This window comes from Narcine bancroftii, chromosome 1, assembly GCF_036971445.1.
Source record: "Narcine bancroftii isolate sNarBan1 chromosome 1, sNarBan1.hap1, whole genome shotgun sequence".
In the NCBI taxonomy this organism is placed as follows: domain Eukaryota; kingdom Metazoa; phylum Chordata; class Chondrichthyes; order Torpediniformes; family Narcinidae; genus Narcine; species Narcine bancroftii.
The window spans coordinates 153,019,736-153,033,723 of NC_091469.1; the positions used below are offsets into that span (position 1 = coordinate 153,019,736).

The 13,988-nt window shown below is 42.2% G+C and overlaps 1 protein-coding gene across 1 annotated transcript in view; it reads left to right on the forward strand.

Annotated features, from left to right (window-relative positions):
* Window positions 1–727: 727 nt before the first annotated feature.
* Window positions 728–13,988, forward strand: part of tnip2 (TNFAIP3 interacting protein 2) — a 52,961-nt gene continuing 39,700 nt past the window's right edge. The window contains exon 1 of the mRNA XM_069942144.1: window positions 728–1,119. Within this exon, the coding sequence (XP_069798245.1) occupies window positions 730–1,119 (390 nt within the window). The 5' untranslated portion in view covers window positions 728–729. The remainder of the gene's footprint in view (window positions 1,120–13,988) is intronic.

Here is a 13,988-nt window from a genome sequence, read left to right on the forward strand (position 1 = left end):
AAGGGATCGAACCAGGTGGGTGCTGGAGTTTCTCCAGCATTGAGCACTCGACCCCAGCAGCTGCAAGACTGGGCTCATGTTCCAATCCCTACCGAATGGGAGCTGATACCGACCAAGCTTCGAATCGACCCTTGTGCAAGGGTGGGCGAGAAGCCCGCGACCTGGTCCCGCCAACCAGGAAACACTTCCCGCTCTGCGAGGAACTTCCCTCCAGCCCGTTCGAGAGGGGCTGGGCTCTTGTCATTTTTCTTTCTGCTGAAGGCCGTGGACGACTGATTTCTTCTTGGAATCGCTGATCGGAACAAGGTGGACACGTGCGAGCGGCCGGGCAACGAGAAAAAAGTACGCGAAAAAATCCAGAGCGGGAACGGGGAATCCCGGGCAGGAAATTCCCTCCCCGGGTCGCAGTGTGAAATGCCAAGGAGCCGTGGCGTCCAGAGCCCGGGGACAACCTTCAGAGCCTGAAGAAGCCCCCAGACTCCGAGAGTCAGGTTGCTTTTTAAATCGAGGATTGGTTACTTTTTTAAAAACCCGCCCTTTCAACTTTGATACAATGTATCAATGTTTAGATCCTTCTGTCTGATACATTTTACCTGCAACATTGTGCTCAGTTGGAACGATGCCTTAATCGGAGAGATTTGGGGCTCTATTTTTGGCCTCGCTGGGGGGGTTTTGTTGTGTGTGTGAGAGGGGGGGGGGGGGATTTTTATTTGAACTTGGACGCCAACGATGTCTGTGGATAATGACAGCGCCGGGGAACTGCTGGGGAGTTTCACCCAGCTGCAGGAGCTGGCGGACAGGCTGCAGAAGGAGAACTGGTCGCTGAAGGGCAAGTTGAAGAGTTGCTCCACCATTGGCACTTTCTACCACGAAGCTCGGCAGGAGCTGCGGCGGCTGAACGAGCAGCTGACGCAGAAGGACGGGCGGCTGCAGGAACTCCAGAGCCGGCTGGCCGCTTACCAGAGGGCTGGCGCGTTCCTCGGTCGGGAGCCGGCGCAGCCCGGGGTCGGCCCCTCGCCTTCCCTGCTGGACAACTTGCTGCAGGAGATCGGCAAGGCCAAGAGGGAGCAGGCGGATTCGGCGAGGGACTGGCGAGAGGAGAAGGGGCGCCTGAAGGAGGTGAGCTGGGGGGGGGTTGGGGGGTGATCCTGACCGTCGGCTCCCAATCCAATGATCCCACCTTAAGTAATGTCTTTCTAACCAACAGAGCACCTGAGGCATGGGAGAGGTTCTCACATCCCACTTGAAGTCATCAGTGCTCTGTGATCAATCAGTAAGGGATTGCTTAGGGTGGGAAGGGAAGGTTGGGAATCACTGCTCCAGACCTAATTGCTTTGCTTGAGAACAATTGTCATTGCCCCATTTCCTTTGGAGTTCTGAAACCGTGCCCATAATGAGGCAATGAGGGATGATTTTCAAATTTTCTTTTCACCCACACACCTCCTTAAGCAATCCCTCACTAATCACAGAGCACCGATGGCAGAGGGATGACTTAAAGTGGGATGTGAGTGGAAAGAAAAAGGTGGAGAACCGCTGATTTAAGGTGTTATGCGTGTGTTTGGGGTGGGGTTGAGAACCACTGTCCCTAAATTGCCCCTGCTGGGTGAAGGAAGGGTAGAATTGGTGGAGCAGGAATGGGGAACTGATGGAGAACAGAATGAGATTGCAATACACCAATGTGCTGGGAGAACTCAGCAGGTTTCACAGAGAGGAGGAGAACTTCAGGGTAGGCATCCCTCAAAGGGATTGGGCAGAGGGTTCCTCTGGGATTTCTGTGTTTTTCCTACCCTCCTCCCCACTCATATACCACCTTAAGTAATCCCCTACTAACCACAGAGCACCTAAGAGATTACTTAAGATGGTATGTGAGTGGGGATTAAAAAAATTAGATGAGATACATGGGTTAAGAGTGAAAGGGGAAAAGTTTAGGGGGGATGAGTGGTGGGGGTGTGGAATGAGCTTCCAGCTGAAGCGATGAATGCAGGCTCAATTTTAACATTTAAGATTAATTTGGACATGTACCTGGATGGGAGAGGTGTGGAGGTGCAGGTCAGTGGGATGAGGCCAAAAAAAAATGGTTTGGCAGACTACAAGGGGCCTGTTTCTGTGCGACAACGTCCTATGGTTCTAAAAGGTTGAGAATTACTGTCCTAAAATCATAACGTCCGCAGATTTTCTTGTTTCACTGAACTCAGCAGGTCATGGAGCATTCGTGCAAGTAAAGGGTGGCCTGTTGAGTTTCTCCAGCACGTCTCTGTATTGCCCCGGCATCACAAGGAGTAGGAGCAGAAGTAGGCCCATCAGTCCTTCAAGTCTGCTCCACAATTCTAACATGAGCCGATCCATCCTCCCACTCAGCCCCACTCCCCAGCTTTCTCCCCGTAACCCTTGATGTCCTGACTAATCAAATACCTGTCAATCTCTGCCTTAAATATACCCGACAAGGGAGGAGTCACGTGACGGAGTAGTGGCCAGTTGGGAAAACCAGCCCTCTCCAGGAAAATAGGAAAAAAAGTTAGGAAAAAGCAAAGCATAACAAAAATAGAGTACAAAAAATAGAAGATATACAGAGAAGAGAAAGAAGATGGCTTCCAAGAAGAAGAAAGTAAGAACAACTGGAAAAAAAGTAAAAAAAGTCGCCGGAGAAGAAAGAAGAAGGCCTTACCTGCAGGAAGGAACAGGGCGCTGTGGTGACGAGGAGCGCCCGACCCTCGAGGTCAGTACCTGCCCTACAGAATCGTGACCCACCAGCCGGTGCACTACAAAAATGGCTCTCGGAGCCAAACAAAAGTGCGCAATCAGAGGAGAAAGAGGACACCGGCGGGAGGGGGGCTCAGCAGAGGAACGGGCTGTCACAACCGAGCAGCTGAGGGACGCCCGACACCAGGGCTCTCAGCTGGAGGATAAGGAAGACAGCAGAAGAGGGTGTGACAAAACAGATGTGGAAGACAGACAGAGGGAAGATCAACAAGAAGACCAATGTCAGGAAGCAGACGAGCAGCCCAGGAGGGGAGGAACAGCAACAAGAGGCCCAGCAAGAAGAGGCCTGACAAAGAGATACAAGCAGCTCATCAGGAAAAACAGAAGAGACACAGACACAAAGAAGAGAAGAAGAAGACACAAACACAGATACGGACACAGAAGAAGAGGAAGAAGAAGACCAAGATCTTCACAGAGAAATAGAAGGTAAAACTGATGGACAAAGAGAAATAAAAGGTAAAACTGATGAACAGAATATAGATAAAGTCTTTTTTGAAGAATAAATGAGATCAGTAAAAGAATGGTTGTCATTAGAATTTAACACAATTAAAATAAAAATGAAAAGAACAGAAGATAAAATGCAAAGGTTAGAACTGATAATGACAGAAATAGGGAAAAGAGTAGAGAATGTGGAAGAGCGGGAAACGGCTGTAGAAATGGAAGTGAACGACTTAAGAGGAAAATTGGAAGAAAGTGACAAAAAAAATTAAAGAGACACAAGAGTTGTTAGCTCAGAAAATTGGTATGTTGGAAAATTATAGTTGGCGAAACAACATTAAAATAGTGGGACTGAAGGAGGGTGAAGGCACAGACATGAAGGAATTTATAAAAGGATGGATCTCGAAGGTCCTGGGAATGACAGAAATGCAGGAAGAAATGGAAATAGAAAGGGCACACAGAGCATTAGCTCTGAAACCACAGACACATCAAAAACCAAGATCCGTCTTAGTAAAATTTTTGAGATACACGTCAAGAAAAAATATACTGGAGCGGGCAAGGAATAAAATTAGAGAAGATAATAAACCGTTGGAATACAAGGGTCAAAAAATATTTTTTTATCCAGACATAAAGAGGAGGAAGGAATTTAATACAGCAAAAATTACTTTATGGAAAAAAAGGTTACAAATTCATATTAAGACATCCAGCCGTGCTTAAAATATTTATACCCGGAGAGCAAAACAGACTGTTCTTGGATCCAGAGAAAGCGCAAGAATTCGCAGAACGTTTGCAGGACAGGAGAAGAGATGAAGAGACGTAACAAGAATGAAGAACGGCGATAAAGTATATATAAAGATGTAAAAACAATGTATATGTGAAGAACTAAAGAGGGAAAAGAGAAGGGAAGGAAGGGAGTAAGGGGGGGAGAAGAGAGAGAGCTTTATTATACGTGTTTTTTAAAAAAAAAGTGTTTACTGGAGAGGGCTGGGTAGAGGGGGAATAACCGTCACTGCAAATTCAGTTGACGCTGCGAACAAGATTGCAACCCAAATGAAAAGGGGAGTTGTAGTTGCCCGGCAAGGGGTATGGGGCAACTCAGAGAGGGGGGGTGAACTTTTGGGGTTAAGATATTAGTGGATGTGGGAACTGTGAGGATACTTTATGTTTTAAATGTGTTGTATATTAAGTGTAATAAGAGAAAATGGGGAAAAGGGGGATGGAGGTGGAAAAGAGGTGTATGCAAGATATAAGATGGCCATGTGTTTTAATTTTTAAAAATTTTTCACACTATGAACCATATCAATCAAAATACATACAAACATTTCCCTCTTAAATATACACAGTGGCATTTTCTCCCCTTTTCCCCCCCCCCCCTCCCTTCCCTTCCCCCTTCCCACCCCCCTCCAAACCCATTAAACGTTCAACATATACAATAAACCCATTAAACAATGTCATCACACAATGAAAATAAACAAGAAAATGGTGTCATCTACTTTTACACACTGGATAATGTCATTTCGTCTTCTTCTCATTCTATCATTTTAGGGGGTGGAGGTCCGCGGTTTGCCCTCTCTGTTGTGTTCCATGTACAGTTCCCAAATTTGTTCGAATACTGTGACTTTATTTTTTAAATTATATGTTATTTTTTCCAATGGAATACTTTTATTCATTTCTATGTACCATTGCTGTATTCTCAGGCTCTCTTCTAATTTCCAGGTTGACATTATACATTTTTTTGCTACAGCTAAGGCTGTCATAATAAATATTTTTTGTGCTCCATCCAAATCGAGGCCAAGTTGTTTACTTCTTATGTTACTTAGAAGAAAGATCTCTGGATTTTTTGGTATTTTGCTTTTTGTGATTTTATTTAATACCTGATTTAGATCTTCCCAAAACTTTTCCACTTTCTCACATCCCCAAATTGTTCCCTTTTCCTTCTTACAGCGAAAACATCTGTCTGATACTGTTGGGTCCCATTTATTTAACTTTTGGGGTGTGATACATAGCATGTGTAACCAATTATACTGTATCATGCGTAACCTCGTGTTAAGATATGTAATGATAAAGTGTCAGATATACTCAGAATTTTGGAATTTGCTCAATATATACGCATCTAACAAGGAGGATCAAAAGTTTATGCAGGATATTTTTTTGAAGATTACAGACACACAAGGAAATATTTTGATAGGAGGGGATTTTAACCTTAATTTTGACCCAATATTGGATAAAACTGGACAAAAGACAAATAAAAAGAATAAAGTAGCCAAATTTATGGTTAAATCAATCCAGGAAATGAAACTTATGGATATATGGAGGAGGCAACACCCAAGAGAGAAGGAATTTTCACATTATTCGAGTAGGAACAAAACTTATTCAAGGATTGATATGTTTTTGTTGTTGGCTCATATTCAAGGGAGAGTTAGGAAAACTGAGTATAAAGCTAGATTGCTATCAGATCATTCACCCCTGTTATTAACAATAGAACTGGAGGACATCCCACCAAGAACATAGAGATGGAGGTTAAACTCCATGCTATTTAAAAGACAGGAATTTAGAGAGTTTAGATGGATGTTAAACTCCATGCTACTTAAAATGCAGGAATTTAGAGTTTATTGAACGCCAAATTAAAACATATTTTGAAATAAACACAGGATCAGTGAAAGACAAATTTATATTATGGGATGCAATGAAAGCCTTCGTTAGAGGACAGATAATAAGTTATGTGACTAAGATGAAAAAGGATTACAAACGTGAAATAGAGCAGTTGGAAAGGGAGATAGTAAGTAGAGAAAAGGAACTAGTAAAAAGGGATGATATAACGAAAAGGAGAGAATTGGCGGACAAAAAAAAAATACGAAACATTACAAATGTACAAGGTGGAGAAGAGCATAATGAAAATGAAGCAAAAGTATTATGAACTGGGAGAAAAAAATACATAAAATATTAGCCTGATAACTTAAAACAGAATAAGCTCAAAGAACGATACTGGCATCAAGGAAAAAGGACAAACAAATTACATATAATCCAACAGAGATTAATGAAAATTTTAAGGAATTTTATCAAACTGAGATCGAGGGGAAAGATGACAAAATAGAGGAATTTTTAGCAAATTGAACTGCTGAAATAAAACCATTTGAAATAGAGGAAGTACAGGATATATTAAAAAAGCTGCCGAACAATGAAACACCAGGAGTGGATGGATTTTCAATAGAATTTTATAAAACATTTAAAGAGTTATTAATTCCTCCTCTACTGGAAGTAATGAACCAGATAGAAGAAACACAAAACTTGCCAGATTCATCTAAGACAGCAATAATTACAGTACCAAAGACTGGGAAGGATCCACTGACACCAGCATCATATAGACCAATATCTCTACTTAACTCAGATTATAAGATAAAATGGCAAAATTATTAGCAAATAGATTGGCCGATTGTGTACCTAAAATAGTAAAACAAAATCAAACTGGATTTATTAAAAAAGACAAACAGTGGACAATGTCTGCAAACTTATTAATCTAATTCATGCAGTTCAAGGAAATAAGAAACCAACAGTGGCTGTTGCTCTAGATGCAGAAAAAGCCTTTGACAGAGTAGAGTGGAATTATTTATTTAAAGTATTACAGAAGTTCAGTCTACCAGAAAAATATATTAATTGGATTAAAGCATTGTATAATGGACCATTGGCGAAGGTCACAGTAAATGGATATGTATCGAGTCACTTTAAATTAAGTAGGTCAACTAGACAGGGATGTCCATTATCCCCCTCATTGTTTGCCTTAGCAATAGAACCTTTGGCAGAACTGATAAAAATACAAAATAAATAAAAGGGATAAAAATAAAGGAGTATAAAATCAGCTTATTTGCAGATGACATCATAGTATACCTAACAGAACCAGAGGTATCAGTAAAAGAATGACATAAGAAATTGAAGGAATATGGAGTAATATCAGGGTACAAGATCAATGCAAATAAAAGTGAAGCGATGCCAATGAATAATGCGGATTTTACAGAACTTAAAAAAGAAAATCACCATTTAAATGGCAAACACAAGCAATCTGATACCTAGGGATTAGATTAGATAATAACTTAAGCCACTTGTACAAACTAAATTATCAGCCACTAATAAAGAAATTGCAGGAAGACTTAGAACATTGGAAAGAATTACCCCTAACGTTGATAGGGAGGGTAAACTGCATTAAAATGCATGATTTCCCAAGGATACAATACTTATTCCAAACATTACCAATTCCCTTAACAGAAAAATTCTTTAAGAAACTAAAGAGAATAATAAGGAAATTCTTGTGGAAAGGGAGGAATCCTAGGGTAGCATTAGATAAATTAACAGAGAGGTATGACCAAGGTGGTTTACAGTTATCAAATTTTAGAAATTATTATAGAGCAGCAAAATTGAGTTATTTATCAGATTTTTACCAGACAAGGGAAAAACCAGACTGGTCTAAGATAGAACTAGATAAAATAGGGGAGAAGGTACCAGAACATATACTTTATAAGTGGGATGAAAAGCAAGTGCAATATAAAAACTCACCATTACTGGATCATTTACTTTAATACATGGAAGAAGATTCACTTAGAAAGGAAAAAAAATGAATGATCAAATACCAAAATATTGACGCAAAATCCGCTAATCCCTTTTACAATAGATAACCTTTCTTTTAGAGAATGGGAGAGAAAAGGAATCAAAAGAATAGAAAACTTTGTTGGGAAATAATTTATTAACATTTGAACAGTTGAAGTACAAATATAGAATAACTCATGGTACAATGTTTGCATATCATCAACTGAAAGCTTATTTAAAAGGATAAATTGGGAAACAGACTGAGATTACCAGAAGGAAGCAGCTTTGAATATGTGATTAGAGACATAATGATAATTAAAAGATTTATAACCAACATGTACATGAAGCTGCAAGATAAGGAAAATTAAATAAACTATAAACCTAAGCAGAAGTGGGAAAAGGATTTAAACATAAAGATAAAAAATGAAGTATGGGAAAAGTTAAGTTCTGGAACTATGAAGAATACAATAAACACAAGGTTACGCATGATACAGTATAATTGGTTACACAGGGTATATAACACTCCTCAAAAATTAAAAAAATGGGATCCAACATTATCAGATAGATGTTTTCGCTGTAAGAAGGAAATGGGAACAACAAGACATGCAATTTGGGCATGTACGAAAGTCAATATGTTTTGGGAAGAATTAAATCAGATACTAACTAAAATTACAAAAAATAACATACCAAAAAAACCAGAGATACTTCTTTTAAATAACATAAGAAGTAGAGAATTAGGCCTCAAATTGGATAAAGTGCAAAAAAAATTCATTATGCAGTAGCAAAAAAATGTATAATGTCAACATTGAAAATGGAAAAGAGCCTGAGAATACAGCAATGGTACATGGAAATGAATAAATGTATTCCATTGGGAAAAATAACATATAATTAAAAAAATAAAGTTACAGTATTCGAACAAATTTGGGAACCGTACATGGAACACAACAGAGAGAGCTTGCCACGGACCTCCATCCCCTAAAATGAGAATGAAAATGATAAGAAGACAAAATGACTTGATTCGGTGTGTAATAAATAGAAGATGCATTTTTCTTGTTTATTTTCCTTTGTATGAAAATATTGTTTTATGGTTTTATTTTATATGTTGAATATTTATGGGTTTTGGAGGGGGGTGGGTAGAGGGGAGGGAGGGAAAGGGGGAAAAAAAGGGAGAAAAGACCACTGTGTAAATTTAATGAGAAACATTTGTACATATTTTGGTTGATATAGTTCACAGTGTGAAAAATAAATTATATTAAAAAATACACCCGACAACCTTGCATCCACAACCGCCTGTGGCAACAAGTCATGACCCTCTAGCCTAGGAAATTTTGGCACATAAATTGATGCCCTTTTATCCTCTTGTTCTAGACTCCCCTACCATGGGAAACAACCATAATCACAGCAAGAATGCTGTTACAGCGCCAGGGATCAGGACTGGGGTTCAAATCCCATGCTGACTTTAAGGAGATTGTACATTCTCTGCATGGTGTTTCCCCGGGGGCTTCAGTTTCCTCCCACTGTTCAAAAGTACGAAGGGTTGTAGATAAATTGGGCGGCATGGACTCTGGGCCAAAATGGCTTGTTACCGTTCTTCATGTCTAAATTTTAAAAAAAACTTTGGCACATCTATTCTGTCCAGGCCTTTCAGCATTCGAAATGTCTCAATGAGGTCCCCTTTCATCCTTCTGTACTCCAATGTCTACAGTCCAAGAGGCAACAAATGTTCATCATATGCTAGCCCCTTCACTCCCAGTAAATCTTTTATGAACCCTCTCCAACGCACATCCTTTCTCAAATAAGGCACATCAAACTGTACAGAGTACTCCAAGTGAAGTCTCACCAGTGCTTTATAGAGTCTCAACATTAAATATGCACACTTTCCTGTTGAAATAAAATGAGATGTGTAATTGGGCATTTCCTTTGTTAGCACAGATTAGAGGACTACAAGGCACAGATTTAAGGAGAAAGGGGAAAGATTTTAAAGGGAGCATAAAACAAGCTGTCGGAGAAGGTGTCAGAGCCAAGTATAATTACAACATACAAAATACGTTTGTTGTTAGCGTGGTTTGTGCATCTGGGAAGCTTTCCTTGCATCTGTACATTGTACTTCTGTATAAACTTCTCACCGTACCAGGTAGTAATTAAACTTCAAATATTTAGATGGGCTCATAGAGAGGAGAGGTTTGGAGGGAGCTGGGTTGAATGCACGAAGACGGAACTAGCTCAAGGAGGTATCTTGGGCGACAGGGATCGGTTGGGCTGAGGCCCAGTTCCCATGCTGTAGAAGTCCATGAAACAAAAAATGTCTGCAGACACTGGGATTGTAGTTAATGCACAAAAATGCTGGAGACACTCAGCAGGTCTCACAGCATCCATAGCAACTTGAAAAAGGGTTTGGGCCCGAAATATTGGTTACATATAAATTTTAAATTTAAATGTAGATATACAGCATGGTAACAGGCCCTTTCAGCTCATGAACCTGTGCTGCCCAGTTACACCCAATCGACCTAATGTCCCCGGTAAGTTTTTGAACAGTGGGAGGAAACCGGAGCACCCGGAAGAAACCCACGCAGGCATGGGGAGTACGCACAAACTCCTTGCAGGCAGCACGGGATTCAAATCCTGGTTGCTGGCCCTGCAACAGCGTTGCACTAACCGCTACGCTAACTATGCTGCCCTTCCTATAGACCCTGCAGAACCTGCTGAGTTTCTCCAGTACTTTGGCGTATTCACCATCGGAGTTTCAGCTGTACGACAAAAGGAGGTGGTTGAGGGTCAGGAGAGGAGTGGCTGCTGGGCATCCAGAATTCCACGTTGCTAATCCTGGCACAGTATTTCCAATCTCACTATGGTAGAAAGGGAACTTTGAACGAGAACCTAAATTAGACTCGATGGCGCTGGAGGGATGGGAACCCATCTCTTCTACTAATGTCAGTCATGGTCAATCTGTTGCCCAGTGTAGCTGAATGGCTAATACAAGAACAGGTGGATGGACAATAACTTTCAATGCTGGCAGGGGACTGTAGTGAATTAACAATAAAGGATCAATCCTGGAGAAACTCAGCAGGTCAAAGTGTACTTTACGTAGCAAAGATAAAGATACATAACCAATGTTTCAGGCTTGAGCCCTTCATCAAGGCATAAAGGTATAACAGAACAAAGCTTTTACAGTTTAAAAAAAAACTACCCTTGAGAAGATATCAGTGGGCCAAGCAGCATCTGGGATGATGTTTTGGGGGTTGAAACCCTTCATTAAGCCTGATTGTGGAGAAGGAGATGAGCAGTCAGAGGAGGAGAGGCGGCAGGGGCCAATTGAGTGAAGGGTGCTAAGAAAATGAGGAGAAAGATTTATAAATGCCGAGCGATTGGGTGTCTAACTGGTGGTGAGAACAGATTCTATCTAACCTGCATGGTGGCTTGATGACAGTGGGGTGGGGGGGAAATGAGACAGAATAAAATGCTCTTCGGAGAGTTAGTACGGCCACGGTGGGCCAACGGCTGCCTGTGCTCAAAGCACTTTATGAAAGGACACGGATCTCAGCCAAGACCTATTGCTGGAACAGGCCTCTGCCAGAGTTGCCTTCCTGGATGTGCCCCATTTCAGTGCAGGGAGCAGGGGAGGTGTCTCCCTTAAAGATTCCCTATATTGTCACATAATAATACGTAAAAGTGTAATATACAACTTTTGTCTGTCGTAAGGCAGAGAGCCGCCATGAGCGTTGCCCAGCACCCCTTACAATGGGAGAAAGAAGCAAAGGAGTGTCCCTTCAGAGACACTGAGTGTCTGGATTCACTTCCTGCCCTCCCGCAGCCTCTGTAGCCGCACAGACTCCTGTTCAAACCATCGGCCACCGAGCTCCAGATCCAAACCTCTGATATGATCAAGAAGCCTTCAGCACCCAAGACCCTTTGGGAGCCCTTCTTGCCCTCAGCACCCTCTCGAATCCTGCTGGCAAAACCTGGTTCCCACAAGCTAGTCTCTAGCAGTGTGGGTCCTCCCAGTAGGTTAGGCTGCCTTGCATCTCCTCCTCTTCATGGGTTGTTCCCCCATTTCTGGCACCCTGCGCCAGCCCACTGCTCCCCCGGAGCCTGCAGCCCCTTGTGGTATGCTGCCCAGGACAGGTGTCGCTATCTTGTGCGCAGACGTCTGTTGGTTCCTCTAGTAATACTACTGGGCACTAGGACCCTGTACAGTTGGCAGCAGAACCTTCTTACTCTTTAATTCAATCTCTCTAGCAATGAAGGCCAACATTTGTTTTCTTTGTTACCTGCTGCACCTGCAAAGTAATTTGGTTTCAGTTTGTACATGAGCACTTCCTGGTCTCTCTGCATCGCCTGGAGCTGACTGATTTCTTGCTTTGAGGCCTTTCTGGTGGGAAGTCCAGTTAATTATATTCCCCAATAATTCAAATGGTTCTCAACCTTTTTCTTTCCACTCACATACCCCTTTAAGTATTCCCTATTGCCATCAGTGCTCTGTGATTAGTAAGTGATTGCTTAAGGTGGTGTGTGGGTGGGAAGAAAAAGTTTGAAAACTGCTGTTTTAATCATATCTAATTGACTCATTAGCCACACTGTTTCAGAACTCCAAAGGAAATGCACCAATGTCTATTTTTCTCAAGCAAAATATTTCAGTGACAATTGGGTCTAGAGCAGTGGTTCTCAACCTTCCCTTCCCTTCCCACTCACAGACCACCTTAAGCAATCCCTTACTAATCACAGAACACCGATAGCACAGGGATTACATAAAGTGGGATGTGAGTGGAAAGATAAAGGTTGAGAACCACTAGGTTACAGGGAACAGGCAGGAGAATGGGGTTGCAAGGAAAAATACATCAAGGGTAAAACAGACTCGATGGGCTGAATGGTCTAATTCTTTCCAACGGTTTATGATCTTTCAATTGTAATGGCGACTGGTTGAATTGTTATCTCAATTTTGGACAGATATAACTACTCCGCCACGTCCAAAAATGTGTCAGGGGAATTAAGAATTGGTTCATAATTTTGCCTCTTCAAGCTTGCTTTTAAACATTGGTGGGATTGGTAGATACTTGGTCGCTCTTTGCAGCGGTAGACATGGAGACTGTTTCAAAATCAAAGGTGCATGTAGCACAGATGAAGGCCATTCAGCCCTTTGTATTCATGCTGGTGAGGACCTTGTGGATTTGTCACATTTGAGTGGTTGAATTGTAAGAAAAATAGAGGATTATGGGTGTGAGGGAGGGAAGGGTTGGTTTACATAGATCAGTTCAACATTGTGGGCTGAAGGGCCTGTACTGTGCTGTAATATTCTGTCCTAATTTCCAGCCCAATTTGTTTAATCTGTCTCAAATGTGCCCAGCAATAGCAGATCTTTAAGATCAGCTTAGATATTGACTAACGATACACCCCAATTATCAAGGAAAATTGAGACTAAGATAAGATGAGTAAAATAGAATTATTTCGAAACCAGACCATTTAACATGGTTAATGCTGCATCAGTCTCGATCAAGATGACCTTCCATCCTCTCGTGTTTCTTCATCTTCCCCTGGAGTGATTGCAACCACAACCCCCTATGTGTCTCCGTTTCCACCCCCCCCTTCTCTTCACGTCCCCATCCTCCCTTCTCCATCCTCTCGTGGAAAGGTGCCTTCTGAAGGCCCCGCGGGATTTTTAACTCTTGGTTCTCTCTTTCTAACCTCCATTAAAACCATACATAATACTGAAGTTTTTTTAAATCTAGAGAACAGAATCCCAGCCTATTGGTAAAAGGGTTGGTCTTTGGGGTGCAGAGGGAGGGGTGTGTGTGAGAGATGTGGGGAATGGTCCCCTCAGGTGGAAGAGCTAAGGTGAGGGGGTGTAAGAGAGGTGGAGAATGGTCCCCTCTGGTGGAAGGGCCAGGGAGAAGTGGGTGGTGGGTAGAATGCTCCCCTTTGGTAGAAGAGCCAGGGCGATGGGATGTGGGGAATGGTCTCCTCTGGTAGAAGAGCCAGGGAGAGGGAGGAGCAGTGGGTAGAATGCTCCCCTTTGGTAGAAGGGCCAGGGCGATGGGATATTGGATGTGGTCTCCTCTAGTAGAAGGGCTAGGGAGATGGGATGTGGGGAATGGTCCCCTCTGGTGGAAGGGGGAGGGAGATAGGATGGGAAAGGTTTGGTGTTGGGCCATGTGATCACCCAAGTGAATAATTTGAGGCCTTTTCAGTGAATGACTAATTTGGCGAGGTGCTCTAGT